We start from the raw sequence: 27,794 nt of genomic DNA, 5'->3' as shown, positions 1-27,794 counted from the left end.
CCTAAATTAGAAGATTATAGAAACTACATAAATATAAGTTGAAGGAAGATTCATGAAGACAACTCATAGCATGGTAGTCATTACAAAATTGATTTGTGATTCATAAATTATTATTTTAGTAGGAAGCATTGCCTATACAAAGGCACATATACCTTGTGTATTGTATGTATGTTCCATAAATGAAATTGAATATGTTTTGAAATATTAGAAATTCTCTCCTTAGTATTATGAGCGTTAGTGAGTTTGAAAAATGAAAAATATGATAGCGTCATTTATATGAGTGAGTGATCCTAGGGTCAATATAGTGTGGGTATTATACTTACATTTTTTTATGTTTACACACATTTTCTCATCAAATAACACTCCTCCAAATTCATACCCCTAATTACATACACTATATGATGTTAGAATTTGGTTGAATTAGTCCCACATTGCTTAGGATAGCAAATGGAGTGGGTGGCCTAGGCTATAAATATGAGGCTAAGTTCTCCATTTGTTTTTACACCAGTCGGAAACACTTTAAGCTTGTATCTGATTTTTCTTTTCCTCTATACTCTTTGATTAGAGAGTGTTGTGAGGTGTAGTTAGATATTTGCTTTGAGAGAGAGTGGGTGTACTAGGGTGCCGGTATTAGAGAGAAAGAAGTCTATGTGTTGTAACAATTTTCACATAGTGATATTCTCTGGTTGTCATTTGACAACGGCCATGGTTTTTTCTCCGGTAATTGGAGTTTCCACGTTAAATTCTTGTGTTGTGATTGTGTCTATTTTATTTCTTTGTCAAAGGTATTTTCTCAAGGGGGAATGGTGTCTTATTCCCAACAAGTGGTATCAGAGCTTCGGTTCGGTGGGATTTATTCTTAGTATGCTCTGTGGTTGCAGCCTAGTTTGACCTTCCACATCAGAAAAGAATTTTGTCCTGTGGCTTGAGGTTGATCTTTGGTTGCTGTTGTTGTTGCTGGAAGGCAGTGTGACACCGTGAGAGTGCAGTTTGGAAAAGTTCTGGCTAAGGAAAGACCTGGTATTTAAGTGTGTCCATTGTGACCCACCTCTCTTTCCTGGGGACCTTTCCTAGTGCACGGTCTACAGTTGAGTTATACTATTCTAATATACGGTTGCAACAATGTCAGGATATTCAAGTGCTGTGAAGCTTGAAATAGAGAAATTTGATGGAAGAATCAATTTTGGCTTGTGGCAAATACAAGTCAAGGATGTGTTGATACAATCAGGTTTGCACAAGGCGTTGAAGGAGAGGATCTCTGGTATGAAGGATGAAGATTGGGAGGAACTAGATTTGAGAGCTGCAAGTGCTATTCGCCTGTGTTTGGCTAAGAATGTTCTTGCAAATGTGCAAGGAATGAAAACAGTCAAGGAACTTTGGGATAAACTCGAAGGGTTGTATCAGGCAAAGGGCATCTCAAATCGGTTGTTATTGAAGGAGCAGTTCCATAATCTACGCATGGATGACAATGTGAAAATCTCCGACCATCTTAGTGCTATCAATGGTATTGTCTCTGAATTAGAGGCAATTGGAGTGAAAATTGATGATGAAGATAAGGCACTGAGGCTCATATTGTCTCTTCCTTCTTCCTATGAGTATATCAAACCTATTTTAATGTATGGGAAGGAAACTCTGAATTTTGAAGAAGTTGCCAGTAAGCTCATGCTGAAGAAAGAAGAATGAAAAATGAGGGTAGCACTTCATCATATTTGGCGCTTGTAGCTAGAAGTGACACTTATGGAAAAGGAAATCGTGGAAGGAGTGTAACATGCTGGAAATGTGAAAAGTCTGGGCATGTAAAGAGAAATTGTCCAAGTAATGCGGTTTCAGAAAAAGACTCTCAATCTGATACTTGCAATATTGCTCTCTCTATGAGAGAAGATGATGTTCTCTAGAAGACAAGAAGTATCCTCATGGTATTGTCGCACTGCCATGAATAAGGATAAGTTGTGGCAATCGGGTCCACAATTGCACACGGGCATTGGTTGGCGTTGAGATGCAAGGTGTGTGGCGGAGTTAGGTCGATGGCTGAAGAACTTCCAGGAAAAGCCAATTTGGAAGTTGCACCATGAATTTTCAGCAAGGTTTCGATCTGTACCAAGACAAAATGCTTGGAGTGGTCTAATTCCAAGTGAGTATACTTTCATGGTGGAGTATGATAGTTCTCTGAACTATGATTGTCGGTATAGACAATGGCAGCAAAGAATTGTCGGTGTTGACAATGGAAGCTGAAGATGTGTGACTATTTCAATCAAGGTGGAGATTGTTAGAATTTGGTTGAATTAGTCCCACATTGCTTAGGATAGCAAATGAAGTGGGTGGCCTAGGCTATAAATATGAGGCTAAGTTCTCCATTTGTTTTTGCACCAGTCGGAAACACTTTAAGCTTGTATCTGATTTTTCTTTTCCTCTATACTCTTTGATTAGAGAGTGTTGTGAGGTGTAGTTAGATATTTGCTTTGAGAGAGTGTGGGTGTACTAGGGTGCCGGTATTAGAGAGAAAGAAGTCTATGTGTTGTAACAATTTTCACATAGTGATATTCTCTGGTTGTCATTTGACAATGGCCGTGGTTTTTTCTCCGGTAATTGGAGTTTCCACATTAAATTCTTGTGTTGTGATTGTGTCTATTTTATTTTTTTGTCAAAGGTATTTTCTCAAGGGGGAATGGTGTCTTATTCCCAACATATGAATCCTTCAAATTTATCATACCCATCTTAAAAGTAGACTTTGCACCAGTACCTAAATTTATGGATACTCGACCTGCACCTACTCTGTCAGAATAGGTAATAATCTAATTGGAGCGGGTCGAAATTTTTTCGAGATGAGTGTTTGAGCGGAACAAATAGAATTGAATTTGAAGTTAATTTGTCCCTACCTATTTTAAAGTATATATTATATAATAATAATAATATAATATAAATATATAAAAATTAATAAATTAAAAAATATATAAAGTGAATCTTATATTTTTATTTTAATTTATATATAAATATATAAATTTTAAAATATTATTATACGAATGAGTAGAAGCAACCAAGCAAGGTGGGTATCTGTTAAAATGAATTAGGATATAATCATTTAGAATTTGTGGATAAAAATGAGACAAATATGTTTAAGACTTTAAGTTAAGAAGAAGCAAATGGAATCACATAGGACGAAAATCCGCTTCTATCCGCCCAACTGCATGCCACTCCTACTTGAAAGTAGACTATTCTATCTATTTATTATATTATACTTTTTGTATACATTCAAATAACATACTATCTCAATTAATTTATAGATAAAAGTTTTTATAAAAAATTATTCATGAGGTGGTCAAATGAGATTTACATGTAAATAATTTTTCTATAAATATGATATATAATAAAATTCAATAACATTGTTTAATTTATATAATCAACCCGATCTAATAAACAAGATTTTATTGTTGTTATTGTTTGCTGTTATAAAAGGCCTCACGTTTTTCCAAATTTTTACGATCTTGTAATAACTTCTTCTACAGTTTAGTTTTATGCAACCTGCAAACATATGAAAAGTATTTCATCAAACCTTTAAATTGTTGAATTTGTAAAAATTTTATGAAAGATGAGGACTATCTATCATGCTTGCTTATGACAACATAGTGAATTTTCTTCCTAAACCACTAGCATATATGTTTAATTTTATGTGTGTAATTTTTAAAATTTTGAATGTGTTTTTTTTGTTTAGTTATTCTGTTAATCCTTATAGTTTCATTGAATTTATAATATAATTAGATCTCTATGTTTTTTTTAATTGGATCTTTACACTACTTTTAGTTTAATAATTAAGTCCTTACCATTGTAAAAAATATTAGAATTAATAGAATATATTTTCATAAATTGAAAGTACCTACAATTAAAAATCTAATCATTTTTTATTACATGATTTTTGGTAAAAATATTTTGTTAATTTTAACGTTTTTGACACACAAAAAATTTAATTACAAAATTAAAAATAGTACAAAAATCTAATTAAAAAAATATAAATTTAATAAAACTATAAAGACTAAAAGACTAACAAAATAATTAAACTTTTTTCTGCTCGTTACTGTGTTTCTAGCCGAACTATTAGAACTAATATATTTTGGTGGCATTTATTAAAATAGGACTCGTTGAAATCATCGCGAGCAGAAAATGCAGTAATGAAGATGGCAAATAAGATGGCTATAGTTACAATGACAGTTATATTTCTGTTATGTGCCTGCTCTGGTTATGCTGCATTTGGCTCAGACACTCCTGGCAGCATCCTCATGAGCTCTGGCTTCAAGGAGCCATTTTGGCTTATTAACATAGCAAATGTCTTCATTGTCATACACCTTCTTGGAGCATACCAGGTACTCATCAATTTTCTATCTATGTTTTTATTTTCTAAAGTCTTCAAAAATTATTCTTGTTAGACAGATTGATTCTTCAGTTATTTTTTATTTAATTATTCTTTATTTCTCTTAATAAAATGATAACCATTATTAAATTATAATTTTGAATTCACTTAACTTATAGTGATACTAATATTAATTTATGATTTAAAAATGACTACTTGTGAATTATAAATTATGAACATGCAGGTACTTTGCCAACCAATTTATGGTGTTGTTGAAACATTAGCTAAGCAACAATGGTCAAGCTCAACTTTTATAATGGAAGAATTCTCAGTGAGCATTGGAAAAGTAAAGTTGAATATTAATTTGTTTAGGCTGGTTTGGAGAACAGTATTTGTTGTGGTAGTGACTATTCTAGCCATGGCAATGCCTTTCTTTAATGAAATTCTAGCACTTCTAGGGGCAACTGCATATTGGCCTTTGGGAATCTATTTTCCAGTGGAGATGTTCATTGCCAAACAGAAATTGAAAAAACGAACATTTCAATGGATTGGACTTCAAACCTTGAATGTTATATTTATGCTACTGGCAATAGCTGTAGCATGTGCAGCCATTCATGGTTTGAATGAATCTCTCAGAAAATACAAGCCATTTATGTATAAAGGATAGTTTGAATTCAAGCAGCTTAAGATATTCAATCAAATGTTGTTGTCCATTTTAACTTCAATTCTTAATGATATATGCTTCTTCTCTTTTTTTTTTTTTTTTTACTTTATATTTGAATATTATATGTTACTTTTCAGTAGTTGCTCGGTATCCTCCAAAAAACTAGAGGATATAAATTACTGTTTGTCATGTATTATCGCATGATAGACCTAATTTTGTATGTACATACATGTATACTGTGATATTATTTGTGTTTTAAATGGAGTTACAAACAGTAGGGGTGTACATAGCCCGGTTCGACTCAAAGATTCGGCTAAATTCCAAATATTTTAGAGATTAATTTGATATGATTTTATTGAATATAGGACCAAATAAGGGTCTTAAAAATAGACCCACTCATTATTTTGGGCCGAATTTGAGTCAAGATGAATTCGATTTCGCCCTATTCATGTACACTTTAAGAAAACTAAAAAAGGTATATATGTTTTAAATTAATTTTAATATTATGTTATATTAATTATAAATTTATTGTTTTATTTTTAATAATACTTGTTGAATTAGAAAATAGATCAAAGAAACATCAAATTAGAATTTATGGAAAAATTCAAATTCAAATATGGATATCAACTTTTTAGTAACAAGTTTTTTCTTTATAAATAAGTGCATCATAAATAAATTTCTTTATAAATAAGTTTCGTTATAAATTATTGTTAAAGTTTTAAAGACCCGATTTTCACTCGGTTTGGAGCCGAATAAATATGGCCCAAAAATATTTAGGTTTCATTAAGTTTAGGGTCGGATATGGATCAGAACAAACCCAGTTTTACCTTAGTCATACATTGGTGCAAGCAAGTATTTGTCAAAGAATAAAATGAGAATAAATAGTCAAATTAGTCTCCAAAAGATTATTCATTTTTTAAATTAATCCTTAAAAGACTTTTTTAATCAAATTTGTCCTTAAAACAATTTTAAGTTAGTCATTTTAGTTCTTATGTTACTTCCATTGCTAACGGCATCAAAATTAGTAGATGTAACACGTTAAGTGACACTATAATATATACCTAGTAATCTTAATTGACGGCTAATATGATAAGTTTATGAAATTATATCAAATCAATCCCAATTTAAGGCATTCCAATGCCTCAAGTTCTCCCCTCAATCAAGTTTTGATTTGATTTAATTTCATAAATTTATCATGCTAATAATCAATTAAGACTCCTATGTGTGTGTTATAATATCACTTAACGTGCGACATTAATAAATTTTTGCGTCGTCAACAAAGAAAATGACAAAAGAACTAATACATTAATTTAAAATCTTTGAAGGACAAATTTAATTAAAAAATCTTTTGGGGACTAATTTGAAGAATAAGTGAATTTTTAGAGACAAATTTGACCATTTACCTAATAAAATAAAGGTAATGCTAAGGTGATGAAGACATTATTTTTAAGTAGGTGATGAAATGAGGTGGAAGACCGTAAAATTAGACTAGGTGTTATTGTTGTTGTTCAATACGCTGATAATATCTGACACAAAGCGGGAGTGTGAATAAAAGGCTGGAAGTGAGTGAGTCAAACTAGATCAAGTTTAAGTTCGGTTTACGAAAATTGAGCTCGGTTCATAAATCAACTCATTAACAATCGAACCTATTTCTTAATATCAAGGTTGACTCACCTAAAGCTCACGAACTAGTTTATCCTCACAAGCTGATTCAAATAATAGAACATAATCTGTATTCTATATCAATAAACTATAATTTATATATATTAAAAAATATATAAAAGGATCAATTTTATATATTGATTATCTATCAATTCTAAATTTTTTATTTATGTTTTATATTAAAATTATATATAAAAAATAACTATAATATAAATATTGAATATTTTTATGTACAAAAGCTGTTTTTTATAAATATAACATTAATTTTTTATTTGATAAATATTTTTATCAGCATTCATAATATTTGTAAAATTTATGAATATAAATAGTTGTTTCAAATTAACTATACTTTATTGGAAAATTCTACTATGCTGAACCCATTTCCTTTCTTTACATGCTGATGACAAATGGAGAGGCTGCTGCCATGACACGCGTTGAGAGAGACTGCCCAGGAAAGCTAGCTTTCTGCTTTGCAACAGAATATGGGTCCCACACACTTTTATTTGTCGGTTACTTTTCAGGTGTTTATGTTTCTAACGTTGGATTAAGTAAGGTGTTAATTTTTTTGTTATTAAGGTTGGTAGTTGTTGCAAAAATGTGATGGGTTATTTTACAAAAAAAGGTTTGGGTTTAGCCAAAAAAGGCCTTTGTCTTATTACTAATAATGGATTGTAAGACCACCAAAAAAGAGGATTGGATTAGATTGACCCAAAAAAAAAAAGAGGTATGTTTATCATGTTACAAAATATTTTGTTTCGCTGAAAAGTCTTAAATAAGAATATCATAAGAAAAAGCCTATAATAATGTATAATTTAATAATTAAAGTTGTGACCATATTTGTTGGCAAGATAAAAGATAATGATAATATAATTTTTGAATTGAAAATGAAGTGTTAATTTATTTTTTATGAAATTAAAGATCATTTTTTAAAAATGAATTGTCAATAACAATCACCTTTATTTACTTGTATCGTAGAGAGTACGATACTCCCAGTTGTTTTATTACTCGATTTTCTTATCGCTACATTTATAATTTTTATTTTTTCTAAGTTGTTAATAATTTCAATTAACATAAATAAGTGAATGAAAATTCAAATAAAAATAAGAAACATAAATATGAGGGGAAAAAAAAGTAAAAAAAAAATATTATAAAAATAAATTAAAATAAAAATACGAAAGCTATGAAAATAAATAATCATAAAATTAAATAATCAATAAAAATTATTGATATACATAGTATGGCCTATAACAGAAATAATAATTATGGTATTAAATGTTATTGTTCAATAATTTAATTTTGCAAACAGTCTATAATTTTAGAATATAATTTTTTATTGTATTTATGAAAGAACAACAGAAATAATGAATAATGATATTCCTAGTTATGTTGTTCCTGAGACCTGTTTTTTCTTTTTTCCATTAAGACATTAAAAACCGAATTTTTTTTCCTGATAAATATACCTCTTTTTTTTTGGGGTCAATCTAATCCAATCCTCTTTTTTGGTGGTCTTACAATCCATTATTAGTAATAAGACAAAGGCCTTTTTTGGCTAAACCCAAACCTTTTTTTGTAAAATAACCCATCACATTTTTGCAACAACTACCAACCTTAATAACAAAAAAATTAACACCTTACTTAATCCAACGTTAGAAATATAAACACCTGAAAAGTAACCGACAAATAAAAGTGTGTGGGACCCATATTCTGTTGCAAAGCAGAAAGCTAGCTTTCCTGGGCAGTCTCTCTCAACGCGTGTCATCGCAGCAGCCTCTCCATTTGTCATCAGCATGTAAAGAAAGGAAATGGGTTCAGCATAGTAGAATCTCCCTACTTTATTTCTTGGATATTAAATCGACAAACGGATGACCTACAATGATAAACTTCTTCGTTTATGATATCTCTAACACATCAGTCACCTCACACAGAATGCCACATAAGTTAGTTCCGGTCATTAAAATACTCTAACGAATTATGTTAAGTGCTATGTAATTTGTAAAGAACTCCACTAGGAATAATGTGTATAATGAATTTTAAATTTGGCTCAATATAAAAAAATCAAACAGTTATTTAAAAAATTAACCATCTCAATTCTAATTTATCAATAGAATTTAATTAAACATTTTCTTTTTTAATATTTGTTATTTCATTCTCTTCAATCATCTTACCTTTTCATTGTTAGAAGTTTTTTCACCGGCCATCAAATAATCATTTACGTAATTATTAAAATAATTATTTGATTACCTAGTGAAATGATTATCCAACATTTATTAATTGTATATATTTAAACTGAATCAAATAAAATAACCATCCAATTAAAAATTAAAATAACCATCTATATATATAGTGAATTGAACATCCAACATCTAAATTCGTCCGTTGATATATATACCTTGAAGACGTAAGGGAAGCGAAATCTAAAAAAGTCAAATTGATCGCATAAAATAGGACATTTTTGAAGTGTGCTACGTTTACATGTAAAAAAATGGGAGCATCATGAACTAAATTAATTGCTTGCACAATTATTGTTGTGCTATCTTACGTTGATCTTGGACCTATACCTATGTAGTGGGAGGCGATGTCGTTGAAGGCGGCGGCGGCCATGGCGGTCTTAAGCTGTGCGACGGACACAACGTGTGCGAAAGGAGAGTCTTCATTTACGATCTTGCGAGGTGTGACGGACGTATGAAAACAACACACTTGTGTGTCCCCTATACGTCGCAAATGACGACGTTGAGAGGGAGAAACCACCGACATGAGGGAGAGGCTGCACGACTAGCGCGATGTGGGACTGTAGGAACGACGTGCGTAACGGTGCTGGTGGTGCGCACGTCAAAAATTTGACGGAAGAAAAATGTCGGTAAATATTTTCACAAAAATATCGCGTTGCAAGTGTAATTCTAAACCGACAATTAAACCTCAATCAACGTTTAGATTGTTTATCACAAATACAAACCCAATAAAATTAACCGAAGTATTCAAATCTCGGGTCGTCTCTCAAAGAATTGCAGAGAAGTATGTTACTATTAGTTATGAAAAAGTATTTTTTGGGGTTTTTAAATATTGAACAAAGAATGTAAATGACAAAAAAATAAACTAATAACTAAGTAAGTTCTTAGCAAGGGAAGAAACTTAGAATTCTTATCCTCATTATCGTTGTCAATTGTGATGGTAAATGTAAATTGCCTCCACTTAGTTAACCTCTAACCAATGGAGGAATGTCAAGTGCATACAATCAACTTGAGTTCACAAGTCCTAGTCAATTCATAGTGAGAGACTAGCTTTCGTGAAGTTAAAGCTAATCGGCAATCTCCAATTACCATTCAACAAAAGACTTTTGATAACTCAAGAATCTCTAAATACTTAATCCAAGCTAAGAATACAAAAATCGAATTTAAAATCCACCCAAACATTTTATCAAACACTTGGAAGGTACAAAATAAAAGTATTGAAAAGTAATAAGAGAATGTAAAATCTAAGACCAACAATTGTAAGGAATCAATAGCAATAAATGAAGAAAGAGCAATAAACATAAAATACCTCAAATTGCATTAAAAGAAAATTGAATATAACATGAAGAGTTCATAAACTAAATTGAAAAAATAGAGAAATCAACAAGAAAAATAGATGAACTAAAGTACTAGAACAAATAAAAGTAGAAGAAAAACTAAATTAAAGCAAAGTAGAAATCTGAATTTGAGAAGAATTAAAATTAAAAGAGACCATAAAACTTAGAGAGAGAGGTCTCTCTCTAAAAACCTACATCTAAAACCTAAAAAATTGTATGAATGAAAATTGAATGATTCATTGAATTTTCCTTCTAACTCTACTCTGCAGCCTCTAATCAGTACTTTCGGACTTAAAATTGGATCAAAAGCAGCCCAAAAATCGCTTCCAATATTTTTTATAAATTGCAGCACGTCATGCGTACGCGCCTTATTTATTTTGAATTTCAAATTGGTAATTATTAAAAATTAATTATTTATTTATCATTTGATGTTAATTTCAATTTTACTCTTATTGTAAAGTGTACACATTATACACTAAATTCATTGGCTCCTCATACTTTCTCATTTTGTAAATCACCTCTGACTACGAGTAAATTAGGGTTTTATGCAAAAAACTTATATTTACAATCCCGCCCCCAAACTTGTTCTGAATTCCTCTAGGTACCCTGAAGGTCATCAAAAGGATATTGGCGTCCGGGGTGAGTGTCACGTACTCAACGTTACCTACGAACCATACCTTACCTTGTTCATGACATGCTTCCCCGCTTCTCTCAACTGCTTCTCCGCCCTCACTCTCAATCTCATCTACAAAGAATCATGCCACGTGCCATCACGTGCTCCACCCAATGCCATTATACCTCTTCTTCCTCTTCGCATTATTCCCGTTTCGCTACTCCCTCTAACTCTCGGCGTTCTTCCCTTTCTCTGCCTTCGAAATGCTCTTCGCTGTTTGCTCGTGGGTTCCACGCTCTGTGCGAAAGAAACGAAGCCAAGAAGAAGCGGTTAGGATTGGTTGGCGCGGTTCGCGCGGGGCAGAGGGAGTATCGGAAGCTGAGGAGGCGAGCGCCGAAGGCGAAAGCGAAACCAAAGGAGTTAGAACTCTGCGTTGACATTTGCATCGAAGAAGATTTGCCTGATGATCCTGAAGTCTTGGTACTGAATACTCAAATTTTTATGTTTTTCAGAAAATTTATTTATTTAGGGTGCTATTGCTTTGGAGTTTGAAAAGGAAATGTAATTTTGTGAATTGAAAAATTACTTTTCTGTTTAAAAATGTGATCTTTTGGCTCGAATCAAACACACTCTTAGTGGCAGTGTCTTGAAGAAAAAAAAAATGAGGCAAATGAGTTTAATTTCTTTGCACACTGGCCTCCATTCAAGTGTTGTTAGCATAGATAAGAGTGGTTTAATTTTAAGATAGCTGGCTGTGGAAACTTGACTGCTTTTGTCTCAGTGACATCATTGATTGGACGACAATGGAAGAGAATTTTAAATTGACATAGCATAGAAATCAAACTCTAAATAAAAACTATTTGCATGTCCCTCATGAATTACAACTTCACTTGCTGAAAGTTACCTACTAATGTGACTGGTACACGTAAGTTTTTGGGTTTCTATTTTGATGAGCTAAATTGTTGCACTCTACTTTTGCAATTCCAAGAAATAAGGAGATTGTATGATGTTGAGCAGAGAGTATTGACATGAAAAAATATAAAAACAAGATAAGAAAAAAAATTAATAATGTGATGCCTTGAAGTAGGTTAGTTATTTCTGTGGTTGATTGAAATCCTGTGCAAATGTTTTATCTGAGTGCAGAGCATTGCGGAACTGCTTCGTCTGAATGCTCCAATGGCAATGAAGCTTGCATTTGATGGTTTGAAAGATTCACGGTATAAAACTAGAGATGCTGCTATAGATGATGTTGGCGGGTTTGAAAGCGTAGAATTATCATTGCTTCTTTGCAATGATGAGTTTATTCGAAAACTTAATAAGGAATGGAGAGATGAGGATCATGCTACTGATGTTCTATCAATGTCGCAACATATTCCTGGTCTTAAGCTGCCAATTGTAAGAACTGCATTCTCTAGCTGATTACAAATAGTGACAGTGTTGATGCCAATTAATAAAAGTTGTACAACTGACCCGGAATGCTAAGTGCTTGATAATTGTGATATTTGCAGCTAATGTTGGGTGATATTGTAATTTCTGTTGAGACAGCTGCAAGACAAGCAGAGGAAAGAGGGCACACTCTTGTTGATGAGATCCGTATCCTCATGGTTGGTTTGGTTTGATGATATTACTTGGTTTCATGAAAAATATCTCATTTAATTTTCTTCCATTTGTGTTTCTGCCATGTTTTTTCATTTGATTCATACCCTCCCTGGTCTTAAATTCAAGCAAGAAAAAATCATGACCAAGTTCCCAGTGTTCTTCAACAACTGGGTTCTACTATTTTAGCTGTACAGCGAGAAGGAAATCGGTATAAATAAAAAGCATGGGAAAAAAAAACATTTGAGATTTGGTTAGAATTTAAAAGATGGCAACAGTCAAAAGTAAGATGCAAAAACTGAGAATTTGTGGTTTTCAGTATTTTCAGAAATGGCAGCTCAGTTTCATATCAAATCAAAATGGAAAAGACAAACATGATGTCTACATTTTTATTTTTTAGTGAAATTGAAAGGGAAAAAAAGGAAATTAAATAAGCTGGTATGATGTGTATAAGCTGATCAGTGACTTGAGAATAGTGATTAAATAACTTTTCAGGTTCATGGCTTGTTACATCTTTTGGGATTTGATCATGAATTAAGTGAAGAGGCTGAAGTAGAAATGGAGAAAGAGGAGGAGCTTCTTTTAAAGAGTCTTGGATGGAAAGGAAAAGGGCTAATAAAGAGCACACATGAAGCTGAAATAAATTCAACTTCTCACCATCACAGTTCTGATGGTAATTGTACTATCTTAATAGTACTTTCAGCATTTCTCAACTTCTATTTATTTATTTGTTTTATATGCTTCCCTCTAATCCAAAAAAGTGTCATTTGCATATATAAAAGTATGTGGGGAAATAATCTTACAGATCAACTGTCAAAAGACAGGAAGAAAGATGGCAGTCTTAGATTTTACAAACCAAAGTTCAGCTATATCTTCTGCGATATGGATGGTAAGATCATAAGCAAACATACTTATTTCATATTTCTCATCATTTTTCTTGGCTTTAATATATTCCTATTTCACATTAAGGAACACTGCTTAACAGCAAAAGTCAAATCAGTCCTGCAACTGCCCAGGCCTTGAGAGAGGCCACTTCAAGGGGTGTGAAAATTGTGATAGCTACTGGAAAAGTAAGATGAAATTGATCAATGGTTTCTTAGGGTATTGGGTTAGAATGATTTACTTTCTAATATAGACGTTATGGAGATGGTTTAATAATCTTCTCATCATTATTTTGGGACATTTGGTAAATAGGCTCGTCCAGCTGTGATAGATGTTTTTAAGATGGTGGATTTAGCTGGAAAAGATGGGATTGTTTCAGAATTTTCTCCTGGGGTTTTCTTACAGGTTACTTCTATATCCCCTTTTGATAATTATATTGCTTGGTTTGGGAAGGAAGTCCATATGTGTGGTTGAAAGCATGATTCAGTATTTTGAACTCTTGTGTGTGTAAGAATTTTGTATACAGGAGTAGGGCATGTAAAAGCTGCCATAAAATAATCCGACAAAGTTTACTGCATATTATTACTGTATCTAGTTACCTATTTATGTTTTTTGGTGGAAACTGTATATAGTTATGATAATTCAATCTTACTTGATATTCAAGGATGGATAAGAGAGAAATCGTCACTCCATTGCAGTCAATTTCTATGGACAGCCCTATTCCATAGAGGTAACTTTTGGGTTTAGTTTAGTTTCGTTTTAAGTCTCACTCAACTCCGAGATAGTATAAAAGACTATGCTACACATTATATTTGGCCACCATTAAATGTCTACTTTTACAAATTTCACAGAGTTCATTGTTAGGCATGAGAACAGTAGAGACACAGATGTTCTGATTGGCTAGAGTGATGGCTGCCTTTATAAGTACTTAGAAAACCCCTTTTTAATGGACTGGATTTTGTGGTTGAGTTAGACTCCACTCATTTTTTTATTTTATTTTTCTATTTTCTTTACCCTCTTTGTTACCCTTGTATGACATAGTATTCTTATTCCCTTTTTTGTTCCCCGATAAAAGAGATATTATATCAACAAGGAGGATATTACAGCAAGCATGGTGGACCAAAGATTCTTGATACAAAAGATTAGGATTAGAAAAATAAAAACCATCCAAAGAGAAATACTTTCCAATCTCAACATCTTTGATAGATATACACCTCAGAAAACGCACCTTTCACCAAGTAGACACAATGCACCTAACCCTACTCAGGGCTTCTCTCCCAAATGTTAGTTATTAGAGGTGCAAGAATTATGGTCTCCTAAATGTTATTCAATTTTAGGTGTAGTCATAGAGATAAACTAGTGAGTTTTATAAATAAATTATTTATAAAGAATTTGATATATAACATGAGAAAGAATCTATTTTGGCCCCTTCAATTCCATTCCATCCATATTTTCTGAAAAAAGAAAAAAGATCTGAATGTGGGAATCTGTCCACTTTCCTTCCCCTTTCATTCTATTCCCTCTGTTTTCATCGACCCAGTGGTGAACATGTTAACAAAGCCCATATGGTCATGATAATGCACTGCATCTGGTGGAGAAAAAGTTTCAGCCACCGAATGTGTATCATTGATTCTTTTTTTCTTCTTCTATTATAGGTGTTACAAGCATGACAGGAACTACAAGGTTATGTAGTTAACTATATAATATGCAAATCAATTATTTGATTAATTTAACCTCATATTTAGTTGAATAACTGACAAACAGTATGAAATGTTTGAATTTTAGTTTGTATGTGGTTTTCATTCTTCCATAGTTTCTTCATTTTAGATTGTAGTTTGTCTTGAATTGTGGGCATATTTTGTTCCTTAAAATTCCTTGCACCAATGATTCCAGGGGTTGCTTGTTTATGGTAGACAAGGGAAGGAAATATTTAGGAGCAACTTAGATCTGAGCGTTTGTCGAGAGGTAATTTATCTTCCACTTGAATGTGTATTTTTGTTACCCGCATCAAGCATGTTACATATGTATGTTATTCTAGGACCCTGAAGATACTTAAGATTTTTTATAGTTGATGGCTTCAAGTTTCAAATCTAAAATTAGCTAAAATATTTATTTGCGTTGCTGGAAAATTCTTGGTGTTGTATGCATGAAATAATTGGCCCCTTTATCTTGCAGGCATGTCTTTACTCATTGGAGAATAAGATTCCACTTATTGCATTCTGTGAAGGCCGCTGCCTCACCCTTTTTCATGACCCACTTGTTGATTCACTGCATACAACATACCATGAACCAAAGGTACCTCATTTTCAGAATCCTGTATGATCCCTTTCATTAAATGTTCCCATCACTTTGTGTCTTAGGCAAAAAATCTTTGCAGGCTGAGATCATGCCTTCCATCGAACATCTTCTGGCTTCCGCTGACATACAGGTATCCACTAGGATACATCCCTACTCCCTTGTTTCAGTGTCTGATCACCATGTGCATGGATTCTGAATAGAAAAGTTTGTAATTCATTAATACACCTGCAGACACACACAAGCACACATGCATGGAAGCGTGCAGACGCATTTGTACGTTGCTAAAGCTTATTTTTGTTTCTACAGAAAATGATTTTCTTGGACACTGCGAAGAGTGTGGCTAGTACTATACGGCCATACTGGTCAGAGGCAACAAAAGATCGTGCAACTGTTGTTCAAGCTGTGCCAGATATGCTGGAGATTGTTCCATTAGGAACATCCAAAGGGAATGGGGTGAAAATTTTGCTAGATCATCTTGGGGTGACTCCTAAGGAGGTACCACAAATATCTATATGTCAAAAGCATTCTTGTCATTGTTTAGGAGAGACAAAGACATATGATATTAGTGATACTATCAGAAGTCCAGAACTAATATAGTATAGGCAGCTGAATGACAATGCTTACAGTTTTGCTAATCAAACTTATTTCTGCACACTGCACATGCTGCTGCATATAACTGTCGTTCTTTATTTTTATTAGTTTATTGTGCTTTGGAGAGAAGATGGTCATAACATCGTTATGGACATAAAGTATCATGTATGGAGCCCCCTAAACTATGAAGTTATTAACTTTTCTGTTTGGTAAACATGGCAATCAATGTAGTCAAACTCGACTTTCCCTTAAAGTCGAACAATTTTGGCGAACTTGAATCATGCTCATGGAGTCAATAGTTCTCTAGAAGATTACTCATAAAATTGTCGTAAAAATTTATGAGTTTAATAACTTTTGGGGCAAAATAGTACAACTGCTGATTTGAGGTGTCAATACTATTATATTTCTAAATTCTAATAGATTACAATGTGGCAATATTGACCTTCATCTTAGCTTTTCTGAACTCCAAATTATACAAATGTAGATAATGGCTATTGGTGATGGAGAAAATGATGTCGAGATGCTCGAGTTAGCTTCCGTAGGCATTGCACTCAGCAATGGAGCAGAGAAGACGAAAGCTGTGGCCAACATAATTGGTTGCAGCAATGATGAAGATGGGGTAGCAGACGCTATCTACCGGTATGCATTCTGAGATGCTGGAAACTGTATTAGGCATTTTATACCAATACTAGAATAGAAGAGTCTACAACATAGTCACCAATTAAAAGGAAAAGGTTAGAGATGAAGAAATTGTACCATTTTATTTGTATTAATCATTGGAAGAATTTTTAATTTTTTATAACTATTCATTCCTTTGAGTATAACAAAGGTTTTATGCCTCAAGAGGCATGTCATGTCAATTGTGCTTTCTCTTTCACAATATCTATTAAAGAAAGGAATCACATGCTGTAATTGTAGCATATTGATGAGTTTTGTTTAGGGCTATATGCATTTGGCATGATAAATAATTTAGGTGGATTGTTGAAATTTGTAGTGAAAGGCCCTAAGGGCAATATAGACTATTGTCAAATTTTATGAATGTACCCATTATCAAAAGTTTAGCCACAATCAATGTATCTATTTAATTTATCTTTTCTAAGTTTATCGTAATTGTAATTGCGATTGTTCATTGATACTGAAATCCCTGTTAATTTAAGGTTTTTGGTAACAAGTATTATTAGGATATCGGTTAAGATTACCACTAATAGAAATTTTAAATTTTTTCTCCTAAGAAAGCATTGCATTGAAAAGCTCAACTACACTAGAATCAATTAATTAATTCTTTAACTTACATGCACTCACTACACTAAAATTAGGAAATATATAGAGATACAAACATGCATCGCTAACAAAGTTTCTTTAGATACTCAAGGCGATACGATAGTTTCCTGGTAAATTATACACCATAATGGTTGTGGGAATAATGAAAGAGGCATTATTTCATATATAAATAAGAAATTGATTTATACCAGAGAGGAAATAAGAATTTTTCTTTATGTAAAACACAATACAACATTTTTCCGAGTAGAAATGGCAACCAAAGCTACCACCAAAATGAGTCATCAACTCTACGTTCTTAAAAATTGTATGTTTCTGAAGCCAAAGAAAGGGATATGCGATTCCGCTATACTACTCTATTCAGTCTATTGCACAATACATTAAACTTTATTTGAGAAATATAACTTCCAACACATTAGAAGCACAGCAGTAGATTCGAAACTTCGCAGTAGGCCTGCTCATCCTTTATCGCAAGTAGCATTGTCATTGTCTGGTGTTTCTTAACGAATCTTCAAGCTGAGCATTTCTTCTTGCGCATTCCAAGATAGTTTTGTCAGCGGTGATGAAGTATGCCGCAATGGAGGCTGTTCGCCAACCACACCAGAGACAAATGTCAAACTTCAAATTTATTCAATCACAGAATCAAACTAAATAAAAAAAGTGACTAAACCATCAAAAGTACCCATAAAAGATTGATTCGCTAACAAGAGTAACCATAGAAGATCATAACCCATGGCATACCCAAATAAATTTAATCCTGTGTACAAAACTAACCAAACATGATATAACCTTCACAAAGTACTTTATGTGGGCAGTTTTCTTTCACATTGGCATGTATTGTTAAGCTGACGTGTATTTAGTACCAATTGGGAACAATATGAACCCTAATTCTTCGCTCTTCGTTGGAGCCCAATGTTCACAAAGTGAAACCCTTCCCAACACAGCCATCCATCATTCCCAGCTACTCAACACTAATATAGTTGGAAGAATTTTGGAAGAATCTTAGCAAAATGTCAAGGAGAAAAATAACTACAAGCAAAAGTTGCAGCTTTTCAGGAGCTTCAACTTGAAAGATGAAGGAAGAGAAATTTCTGGATGAAAGATGTCACTGTGGTCAATATGCTGTGTTGGAATCTTGACAGTTGCCAACTCTAAAAGATGGTTCATTCACTGCCCTTTTGAAAGGTATGGAACGTTAGTTATGAGTTTGACAGTTAGACAAGCATAAGGTTAAGCTAGAGAAGAAGATCAAAAGCTCCTCTATTAGTGCATGGTTGAGTTTCACGCTCAATAGTGGGGAGTGACACTTCCTATTCTTTGTTTAATTGGAATTTGAAGGAGTAAGGAATTTCCTTTAATTAAGTAAATAATACAATTTCCATGAAAAAAATAAAATATTCCACCTAAGAAAATCCTCTTGCCACATTGGAATGGGCGTGGATACGTAAAACATGTTAACAAACTCTTCTAACGTTTGGTCACATTTGACAAACGGAACTCAACAATTGTGGACATCTGGGTTGTTATGATCTTCTATGGTTACTCTTGTCAGCGAATTAATCTTTCATGGGTATTTTTGGTGGGTTAGTCAAATATGTAGAAGATCTGCTCTCTACCTTCTACTTTTAATTTTGAAAACAGCAGTGCTATCTGAATTTTAAAAGTGCGTTCACGGAATGTTTTTATGTTATAGATAACACATTGACTGAGTGATGTAATAAGGCTAAGTTTCTTTCTAAACAATGAGCATTGTATAATAACCCTGGCCATGGAGTAGTAAAAGAGAATAACAAGGTCGTGTATTGATGAAAAACATAACCAAGGCAAAGAGAATCAGCCTGTGAAGTTAAACCCTCTAAAACACTCCATTTTTTTAAATTGCTCTCTCTCTCTCACACACACACACACATGGAGTTAACATTATTAGGGGATTGACAAAAAATGAGATATGACATTCTTAGCATCAATATCAATATCTAGGATCCTAACGCATTGATACAGAACCTTGTCATGTTTACAAAAGCAAAAATTTCTGGAGTTAACAAGAACCATGGAGAAACTAATGGAAGACCTTAGGACAATATAATCCAGAAATATAGAAATAGACGAATCACAAATCCAAACAAAACAGATCAGGGGAGGAAGCAATTACAAATCTGCAGTTTTGAGCATGTCATGTTACTTATAAGGATACTCAGTACTCAGCAGTCCAACATTCTGCATATTTCTTTCAATATCTTGGGCAACAACGACCGAAATACAAAAAGAGGTAGAACAGATAAGGAATGCTAGAAAGCCAAGACAAAAGAAAAGTCCAACCTCCCAATTGAAAATAGAGGATCCTTCCAACTACAGTGCTAAGAATTTAGCAGACCATTGAATTCCGAAAGGGGAAAGCTAACAATCATCTTCGAAAGGAACATCCAAATCAATTGGATTTGGAGACTATTGAAGAAATTAACAACAACATAGCATAGGCACCTAGGTGACGAAAATTTGACCAAACATTCAACCCCTTGACAGACTACTTTCAGCCAATTAATTTTAAGGTTAAATTTTCACAAAGAATATCAAAATATATAAGTTAACGATAAAATAATCAGTTACACATAACCATGCAGGAAGAATGAAAAGCTTTTCCGTTAGTACAAAACATAATAAAATGTCTCCCTTAATATTCCACAACAGAAGTTCCTACATAAGCTTTAACTTTAAATGTAACTTGAGAGTTGAGAACCTACCAGCAGATATGATAAGTGCCTGCGCAACATAATTGAGGTTTGCCTTTGCCCATGGAACCATGCGAACTGCAGCCAGCTGCAATTTGAAAAAATGCAACATTAAATCAAAAGAAACTTTAGTAGGCTAACCTATCATTCATAAATTAGTGGAATAAACCCCTATCATTGAGTGGCTGGTACCACAATTCATGCCGAGGCCAATGCACTCAGTAAGGGTAGGAAAACCAATAAAGACCTTTAAGTCATGGTGTCATGGAACACATTAACAAATGCCAACTAGTGGGGTATTAAATGGTGTAGAGAGCACTATATAGACATTAGAACATGTTTCTTTTCCACAAATTCACGAAAACAATCAAACATAAATGCCTACAAACTAGAGAAATACAAGGCTTTTATCAAAAGAAAAAGTACTGTTTTAACTGAAAAGTTTTCTTTATTATTAAAAAGAAAGATGTAGGATAATAACTTTATCAGCAAGTCCTGAACAAAATGAAAATTACATACTGTAGGCACGGCACTGGCAACACATGCAATGGAAGCTGCTTTGAATCCAGCAATTACACCCTCTGCATATCAGAAAATTGTTAACTGCTATCAAATTCCGATGGCCCCTACCAACATTTAGAAAGATATCATAAAAATGTTACTATGTTGATAAAAGCCCCAAAGACAGCGGAATGCTGCGTAGATTTCTTTTGTTGTATGGCAAAGCAAACATCAATTACCTCAAGCACCTCCGATCAAGTTTAACAGTTATTTACTAATTTTTTTTCAATCAAAAGAAAGTTTGCAACTTGTTCACAACAATTTTACCAAGCAAAATGCAGCCTGCATTTTAACTGTTATTGCATTGTGCATCAATTATAGCAATCCCCTACTCCGCTATGTTTGGAAATTTTTTAGCAAAGAACTAAGTAGACTATACAATAACAAGAAAGCATTTTTTCCAGAGAAGAAATGAGGGGACAAAAGTTCTTACCCATAATAAAATAAAATAATTAAACAAATTTCAAAATCACCAGTGACAACCAACAAGGGTGTTGGCATAGTGGTAGAGACACATCTGGATTCAACACAAATACAATTCATCACATAATCAACAAAGATGCCATAAATTTGATCTGAGTACTCAATAGCAATTTTTTGCCCCCTCGAGATCTTCAAAAACAATATAATGAAGAAAAAAAAGAAAAGAAAAGAGAAATCATACCATGGGTGCATTTCTTAGTCCTAACAATCTTCCTTTCTTCGGCGGGAGAAGCAATAAGGAAGGATTCTCTGCGGGACACCCACATGTCTCTCAGTTCCGACGGAATTCCCATTGAAGCAATAAGGAAGGATTCCTTCGATTCTTTGAATGTAAGAAGCCTTATTATTTTATAGGTGGTGGCTCGCCACTCGCCGCCAACGATGGACAAAGCAAAATTGAATTACAGCTTTACAACTTGGCCATTGCTAGGGTGCTGAAACAGTTTTTTTTCTTCTGGTGCTGAAAGTATGTGGCACTTGATAATAGAGGACACGTGCCTTTGTTGTCGCTAAAGTGCCAGACAGTTGCTGCGCCAAAGCTGATGGTGATCAGTTGATGATGGTTGCCCAAATTTTGGTTAGATGATAATGATGGGAGTTAAATTAATGGGCCTTTTTTTGGAGATCCAGGAAGTTTTTGGACTTCACCTTTAAGTGTGGCTGTTTTTTTTATGTATTATTGAAGCCAAAAAAAGTGAGCATAATATTTGACATTAATATCCGTTTTTGTTTAACGTTTTGGACCATGAAGAATATTTTTGGGCAGACAACTGAAATTGGATAATGAAAAGACTCTTATGGTAATAATAAACAAATAAAATATAAAACCCAAGAAAATAGATAATAACAATAATAATAGTTATAATATTAAAAAAAAAAAAGACAGCTCTAAAGTTAAAAATTTATGGTACAAAGAAAAAAGGTACTTCTTACTGCTCTATGGTGTTCAAAGTCCATGTTATTTTGTTATAAAGAAAGTTAATAACTTTTATTTTTCTGAAAAAAGAATATTTAATTTAGATATTTATTTTTTCAAGGTAAATAAAATTTAATTTTTAAATTAAATAAATTGAAAATTTTTAATAGTAGTATTATGAATTTAAATATAAGTATTGAAAGTCTATGTTAAATTGAAAAACTATGTTTAAATTAAGAATATTTTAAGAATATGTTTTTTATGAATTTATTTAAGTAGATATAATTCAAGTTATTAAGTTTTAAATTTTGATATTTGCATTAAAGCGTTTGTTTAATATTTAAATGGGATATTATTTAATTTTCAGTTTAGTAATAATGAATTATTGATTACTTTGTTTTAGGAGTAAATAGTTTGTGAATACTGCTACTTATATTTTTCAATTTATGTTTAAACTCAAAATACTACTTCTTAAAATTTTTAATTTATTTCATTTCAAAATAAAAAATAAGTAAACTGAAAGAATTAAATATATAAACAAATATTCATTTTTTTTTAAAAAATAAAGTTATTAATTTTTTTCCTTCCAAAAAAAAAACTCCAAAAGTAAATAACATGGACTTTACAACGACATGGATCAGTAAAAAGCATTTTCTTCCTTTATACCCTAAATCCTTAATTTCAGAGGTGTCCTCTCTTTTTTTAAAATTTAATTATATGTATCGTTGTTGTCCCCAACGTTTTCGTTCTACTAAAGTCTCTAGCGTTTTAAAATCGTCTAAATTTCGTCCCGCCGTCAAACATGTTAACGGATCTGTAATGGCAGGAAAACATTGAATCAATTTTTAAACGTTAGAAAATTAAGTAGGACGAATAAAACGTTAAAGACAAGTTTGGGACTTACCCCAACATTGAGGAGAAAAACGACAATTCACTAAAAAAAACGAACATGGAGAGTAACATAAGCATTGACATAAGTACTATTAAAAGTATATTGATAGAGATTGGGATTGGAACTTGGGAGATTAAAGTCAATATTACATATAGTGATTAGAGAGGAAAACTAAAATTATAATTGAGACATAAAATTGTAATAAGTTTAATATTTCTTAAAAATGAAGATACAACAGTTAAAATTTTTGAGAAAAAAATTGAAAGTTTAATAATAATTTTTTAATAACTAAAAATATTTTAATAAGTATTCTCATTTTACATGTATATTTATTTTGAACTAAATAAAATATTAACTAAGATATAACTATATTTTACACCAAACATATCACAGAAAGTTAATATCTCAATTTCAAGTTCTTCTTGAAATGCAATGTAATAGTTATGGTGAAGCTAGTGAATTGGGTTGGGTGGGATGGGTAATAATCTATGAAGCATGGACACTTTGTTGAGTTGTCGTGTTCGTGTGTCGGACACATTTCGGACACAATAATGACCGATACTCGTTCGATATGCGTATCTGCTGTATCCAACCGTGTCTTAATAATTTAAAAAAGAAAATCTTCTCCGGACACGTCTGAACACACCTAAATATCATCACGTGTCAGCGTGTCCAATCTTATTGTTAACATGTATTCTCAAAATAAGTTTAGATATAATATATATTATTATTTATTAAAACAAAAATTATTTTAAATACTTCATATAATTGAAATAAGACATTAAAAATAAGTAAAAAATTTAATTTATATTTTAATATCAGTAAGAATCAAAATATCATTACAATTTATCTTAAAATACTTTATATTTTATATATATGTGTGCCCCTGTTTCATGTAAGATTTAAAATTTGCGTCTCGGCATGTCTTTGGAAGAGCTTAAAAGCGAAAACACAAATAGCCAACACAAGAACAATATGAAAGTACTCACAACACAATATGGCAGCAACTATAAGAAGCAAATATAGCAAGTAAAGCAATAACAAGAACACAACAAAATTTTAAGGTGGAAAACCTCGTCAATGTGAGAGGTCAAAACCACGGATCGTCCAGACCAATGAAATTGCTCCACTATAATCAAATGAGGTACAAGAAAGTCTCAAACAAAGCACAAACATGTGCATATAAGCAGCCAAAACATGAAAGCACCAAAGCTCACAAATAAGAAGCAAGAAGATGAAATATACCCAAAAAAGAAAGATGATGTCGAAGGCAATTTCTCCCTCTACGAATCTCCAATTAAAATCTTCACTGTTCAGAATAAAGAACAAGACATCAAGAATCTACATTCCAAATTTCACGTGGATCCAACGGTTAAAGAAATTAAAGAATAGTGATGGCAGCTTGACCTCTCTATTGTGAGAGAGAGGAATAGTGAAGTTTCCAATGACTGGAAATTAAAGAAATTTAAAAAAATTAAACAAAACAAACAAACAAACTATATTTTCGGTTACCAACTCCCATAAAAACTGCTTTGCAGAAGCTAAATTTCCTTATTTTCAATCCTACTAACCAGACTCATCTACCCAAACTAACTGCGTACACAACATTCCCCAACGAACAATAAACCATCTACATCATGCATGCGTAATTATTACTAAAATCAGCACTACCACTATAACAAAAACAAAGCCAGAAACAACTACGTTTAACAATTTTATACTTCCTTGATTTATTTTTTGACTATCTTGCACAAATACGACCAACACAATTCAACAAATCCAGCAGATTTTAATCTTTCATAACCTCCGATTCCCCTCTGCTAACGACTTCATTTATACATGTTTCGAATTCGAAACAAACTTCCCCCTTTAGCCTTTTTGTACATTTTCACCACCCCAAAATAGAGTAAATATCACCATGTTACCCCAGAAAATTATAATAATTTAAAAATACATACCAAACTATCCTTTTGTTGTCCTATACACTTACCGATTATTGCCTAATGTGCTTTCCAGGGTGCGAACTCCCTTGCAGCTTCTCACGTTCTCGCCGGAACCGTCAACCTAAGACTGCCCCCCAGATATTTGGCTATATAAAAAACCATCAGCTCCCAGCACGTGTGATTGCTTCTAGCTTCTTTTTACCCCACTTTGTTTCATCTGCCATTAACCAACAAGTTATTATTATTATTATTATTATTATTATTATTATTATTATTATTATTATTATTATTATTATTATTATTATTATTATTATTATCTACAAAATTTTAATTTTATTCCTCGGCCCGAAAGGAAAAATTATAATTTTGGGGACAAATTTTCCACAAAATTGTATTTAGGGAGAGCATGGGCAAAATGTCCCACTCACTGAAAGAGAGGGTAATGTCTTTGGAAAATTGAATATTTTTTTCACTTTATTAATTTCGAGAAACTGAGTTTTATTTTTTTTAAATAGGTTAAGACAGTGTAAGATATGAACCTCTTAGAAATGAAGAGTAAAAAAGCAGCAATTAATTAAATTCGGATGCTCCGAAAAGACATGGAAAAAGCCAACCATGACTGCAAATGCCAAACTAAGAATGCTGAGCATGACTCTAAAGTAAAATCCAATTACAATACAATCCAACAACTAATCAACGACTCAACAGCAACTTCTAGCTCCCAACAACTAATCAATTATCAGTGTTTCAACAATAAACCATAAGAACTAGGCCAATGCTTCAAGCAATCACCTTCAACAATTAATCGTTTAACAATGCTTCAAGCAATCGGTACCAAAAAATTCATCACTTACAAATATCTATTAGTACATTATTATATATAGTTTCAGATGCATAAACCAACTTCTTGTATGAAAGGCATGTTTTTCCACTTTTACGGATACCCCATCATTGGTCACCAAGCATGCATTTCTCTGATAGAACAAACTCATCCTCTACTAAGTACAAGACAAGAACATATATATATATATATATATATATATATATATATATATATATATATATATATATATATATATATTAAGCCACTACTATAACATTTAATCATGCTTCAAGGAATCATATTCAATAATTAATCATTCAACAATGCTTCAGGCAGTCAGAACCAATAAATTAATCATTTAATCATGCTTCAAGAAATCAGTTTCAACATTTCATCACTTAATAGTTAATATTGCTTTAAGCAATCAGCAGCAAAGAATTAATCTCTAACCAGCACCAAAGAATTAATCAACGCTATTGAACAAAATTGGTTTAAATATACTGAATTTATCTACATTGAACAGATTAGCAAAGACTACCACATTGTTGTCTACCACAGCAATACCGGAGAGAGAAATACTGATTCCTAGGATCCACCAAACAACTCTGCAGTCCAATTATCTGCGGCTATCACAGTCCCTGCTCGGATTCATGCTTCAAACAACCAATAGCAACGTCTATCACCAACAATTATTATTACAACTAATTACATTTATACCTACGATTAGTGGGAGAGAGGGAAGAATGCAGACCTGGCTGCGACAGAGCCAGCGGCTGGGGCGGAAACACAACCCACGACAGCAAGGAGTGGTGGCGGTGGCTGCAATTTCCACGAATGAGTTCGCGAGGAAAAGGGGTGCTCGAATCTCCAAGCTGGCTCCAGAAACTTGCGATGGTGAGCGACTTCAACGGAAGGTGGCTTCGAAGGTTGCGATGCCTCCTACACAGTGAGGGCTTCGTAGGTTGGGCGACGGATGCTTCCAATGCTGCGACGACTGCTACGCGATGAAGGCAAAGTGAGCGACCATGGGCTGGTGGCTGTCGGGAGGAACGGCGACGGCGGCGGCACCAGGCGACGGCTTCAGATTGAGCTCGATGGGATCGAGACTTGACATGCAGCCCTCCTCCCTGGACTATGTGTGTGAGAGACGGAGAGGAGATCGATGAGTACCTAGGGCATGTGCGATTGAGTAAGACCAGGGAATGCAGGTGCGGTGGCTGAAAAACGGCGACGTTTACATTATTTTGGTTCCATTACCATAACAAAAGAAATGAGAACAACTAAATACTGGGTCCTCAAAAATAGGCCCAATAACATAACTAATATCATTAACAAAAGATAATTATCTTCTAAACCCGTCTTTTAGCATACATCACTATCAATTTTTCGCAGAAATTGTCGGTACCTTAGAGGCATCAGTACCACGCGTCCCCTCCTACACTATGCCACTCAATTTCAGCACCAGCAGAAAAAAATTATTTTCAGCACCATAGGATGACCCTTACAACTTAGGCTGACAAAGCGTTATTATTTTGAAGTTTTCCATTCCATTATTATTTTCTTGAATGGAATCTAATAATTCTTAATTTTAATTTTAACTCAGGTGAAGGCTCATGTGCATTGAGAGTTAAAAATTATTAGATTATTATTTAGTTAAGTTTTTTAAATTATTTAATTAATTTTAAATATTAATTTTATATAAAGACATATTGCAAGTAAATTTCTTCCTTTAACTATTAAACTTTGTTGCTACTTGCTACATAAAGAAAAAGGAAATTTTCATAAATAAATTTAAAAAAGTATTATTTTTTACAACAAATTAAAATAATACTAAATACTAAAATCAAATAAATGGACAATTTTAAATAATGAATTTTTTATCTTAAATTTATATTTTGATCTCATATTTAGTTTTATAATTCTGCTATACATACAAATTTTTTTTGTGAATCAAGT

General features: G+C 32.8%; 3 protein-coding genes across 6 annotated transcripts; 2 read left to right on the top strand and 1 right to left on the bottom strand.

Moving 5' to 3' along the window:
• The first annotated feature begins 4,144 nt into the window (after positions 1-4,144).
• On the top strand, positions 4,145-5,111 carry LOC112755560 (amino acid permease 1-like). Its single transcript, XM_025803732.3, has 2 exons — positions 4,145-4,355; positions 4,587-5,111. The coding sequence occupies exons 1-2, from the start codon at positions 4,164-4,166 to the stop codon at positions 5,007-5,009; spliced, it is 615 nt and encodes a 204-aa protein (XP_025659517.3). The 5' UTR covers positions 4,145-4,163; the 3' UTR covers positions 5,010-5,111.
• Positions 5,112-10,827: 5,716 nt separating this feature from the next.
• Positions 10,828-17,281, top strand: LOC112755558 (endoribonuclease YBEY, chloroplastic). 2 transcript variants are annotated; one of them, XM_025803729.3, is made up of 12 exons: positions 10,828-11,326; positions 11,990-12,241; positions 12,355-12,450; positions 12,938-13,115; positions 13,263-13,331; positions 13,412-13,512; positions 13,637-13,729; positions 15,218-15,289; positions 15,500-15,619; positions 15,702-15,752; positions 15,929-16,117; positions 16,698-17,281. In XM_025803729.3, exons 1-12 carry the CDS (start codon positions 10,928-10,930, stop codon positions 16,863-16,865), a joined length of 1,788 nt encoding a protein of 595 aa, XP_025659514.1. In that variant the 5' UTR covers positions 10,828-10,927; the 3' UTR covers positions 16,866-17,281. The 2 variants fall into 2 exon arrangements, with proteins under 2 accessions (XP_025659514.1, XP_025659513.1); XM_025803728.3 differs by having other exon boundaries at positions 13,248-13,331.
• A 394-nt stretch (positions 17,282-17,675) lies between these two features.
• Positions 17,676-27,090, bottom strand: LOC112755559 (early nodulin-93). 3 transcript variants are annotated; one of them, XM_072197573.1, is made up of 8 exons: positions 26,590-27,090; positions 26,377-26,514; positions 25,063-25,232; positions 24,318-24,381; positions 21,446-21,792; positions 20,740-20,801; positions 20,233-20,308; positions 17,676-18,075 (listed from the first exon to the last, which is right to left on the bottom strand). In XM_072197573.1, exons 5-8 carry the CDS (start codon positions 21,555-21,557, stop codon positions 17,975-17,977), a joined length of 351 nt encoding a protein of 116 aa, XP_072053674.1. In that variant the 5' UTR covers positions 21,558-21,792; positions 24,318-24,381; positions 25,063-25,232; positions 26,377-26,514; positions 26,590-27,090; the 3' UTR covers positions 17,676-17,974. The 3 variants fall into 3 exon arrangements, with proteins under 3 accessions (XP_072053674.1, XP_072053675.1, XP_025659516.1); XM_072197574.1 differs by having other exon boundaries at positions 26,403-27,089; XM_025803731.2 differs by having other exon boundaries at positions 26,377-27,084.
• Between the last annotated feature and the right edge of the window lie 704 nt (positions 27,091-27,794).

The sequence above is a fragment of the Arachis hypogaea genome, chromosome 6 (genome assembly GCF_003086295.3).
Source record: "Arachis hypogaea cultivar Tifrunner chromosome 6, arahy.Tifrunner.gnm2.J5K5, whole genome shotgun sequence".
Classification (NCBI taxonomy): domain Eukaryota; kingdom Viridiplantae; phylum Streptophyta; class Magnoliopsida; order Fabales; family Fabaceae; genus Arachis; species Arachis hypogaea.
The sequence above is the reverse complement of the archived record's forward strand: the minus strand, read 5'-3'. Positions and strand labels throughout refer to the sequence as shown.

Coding starts and splice junctions, on each gene's coding strand:
- LOC112755560 (XM_025803732.3), top strand. CDS start 4,164: ATGAAGATGGCAAATAAGATGGCTATAGTTACAATGACAGTTATATTT. Junction 4,356..4,586: donor ACCTTCTTGGAGCATACCAG/GTACTCATCAAT, acceptor ATGAACATGCAG/GTACTTTGCCAACCAATTTA.
- LOC112755558 (XM_025803728.3), top strand. CDS start 10,928: ATGCTTCCCCGCTTCTCTCAACTGCTTCTCCGCCCTCACTCTCAATCT. Junction 13,116..13,247: donor TCACCATCACAGTTCTGATG/GTAATTGTACTA, acceptor ATAATCTTACAG/ATCAACTGTCAAAAGACAGG. Junction 13,513..13,636: donor TTGTGATAGCTACTGGAAAA/GTAAGATGAAAT, acceptor TTTGGTAAATAG/GCTCGTCCAGCTGTGATAGA.
- LOC112755559 (XM_072197573.1), bottom strand. CDS start 21,557: ATGGGAATTCCGTCGGAACTGAGAGACATGTGGGTGTCCCGCAGAGAA. Junction 20,802..21,445: donor GACTAAGAAATGCACCCATG/GTATGATTTCTC, acceptor TCTGATATGCAG/AGGGTGTAATTGCTGGATTC. Junction 18,076..20,232: donor GGCACTTATCATATCTGCTG/GTAGGTTCTCAA, acceptor GTTGGCGAACAG/CCTCCATTGCGGCATACTTC.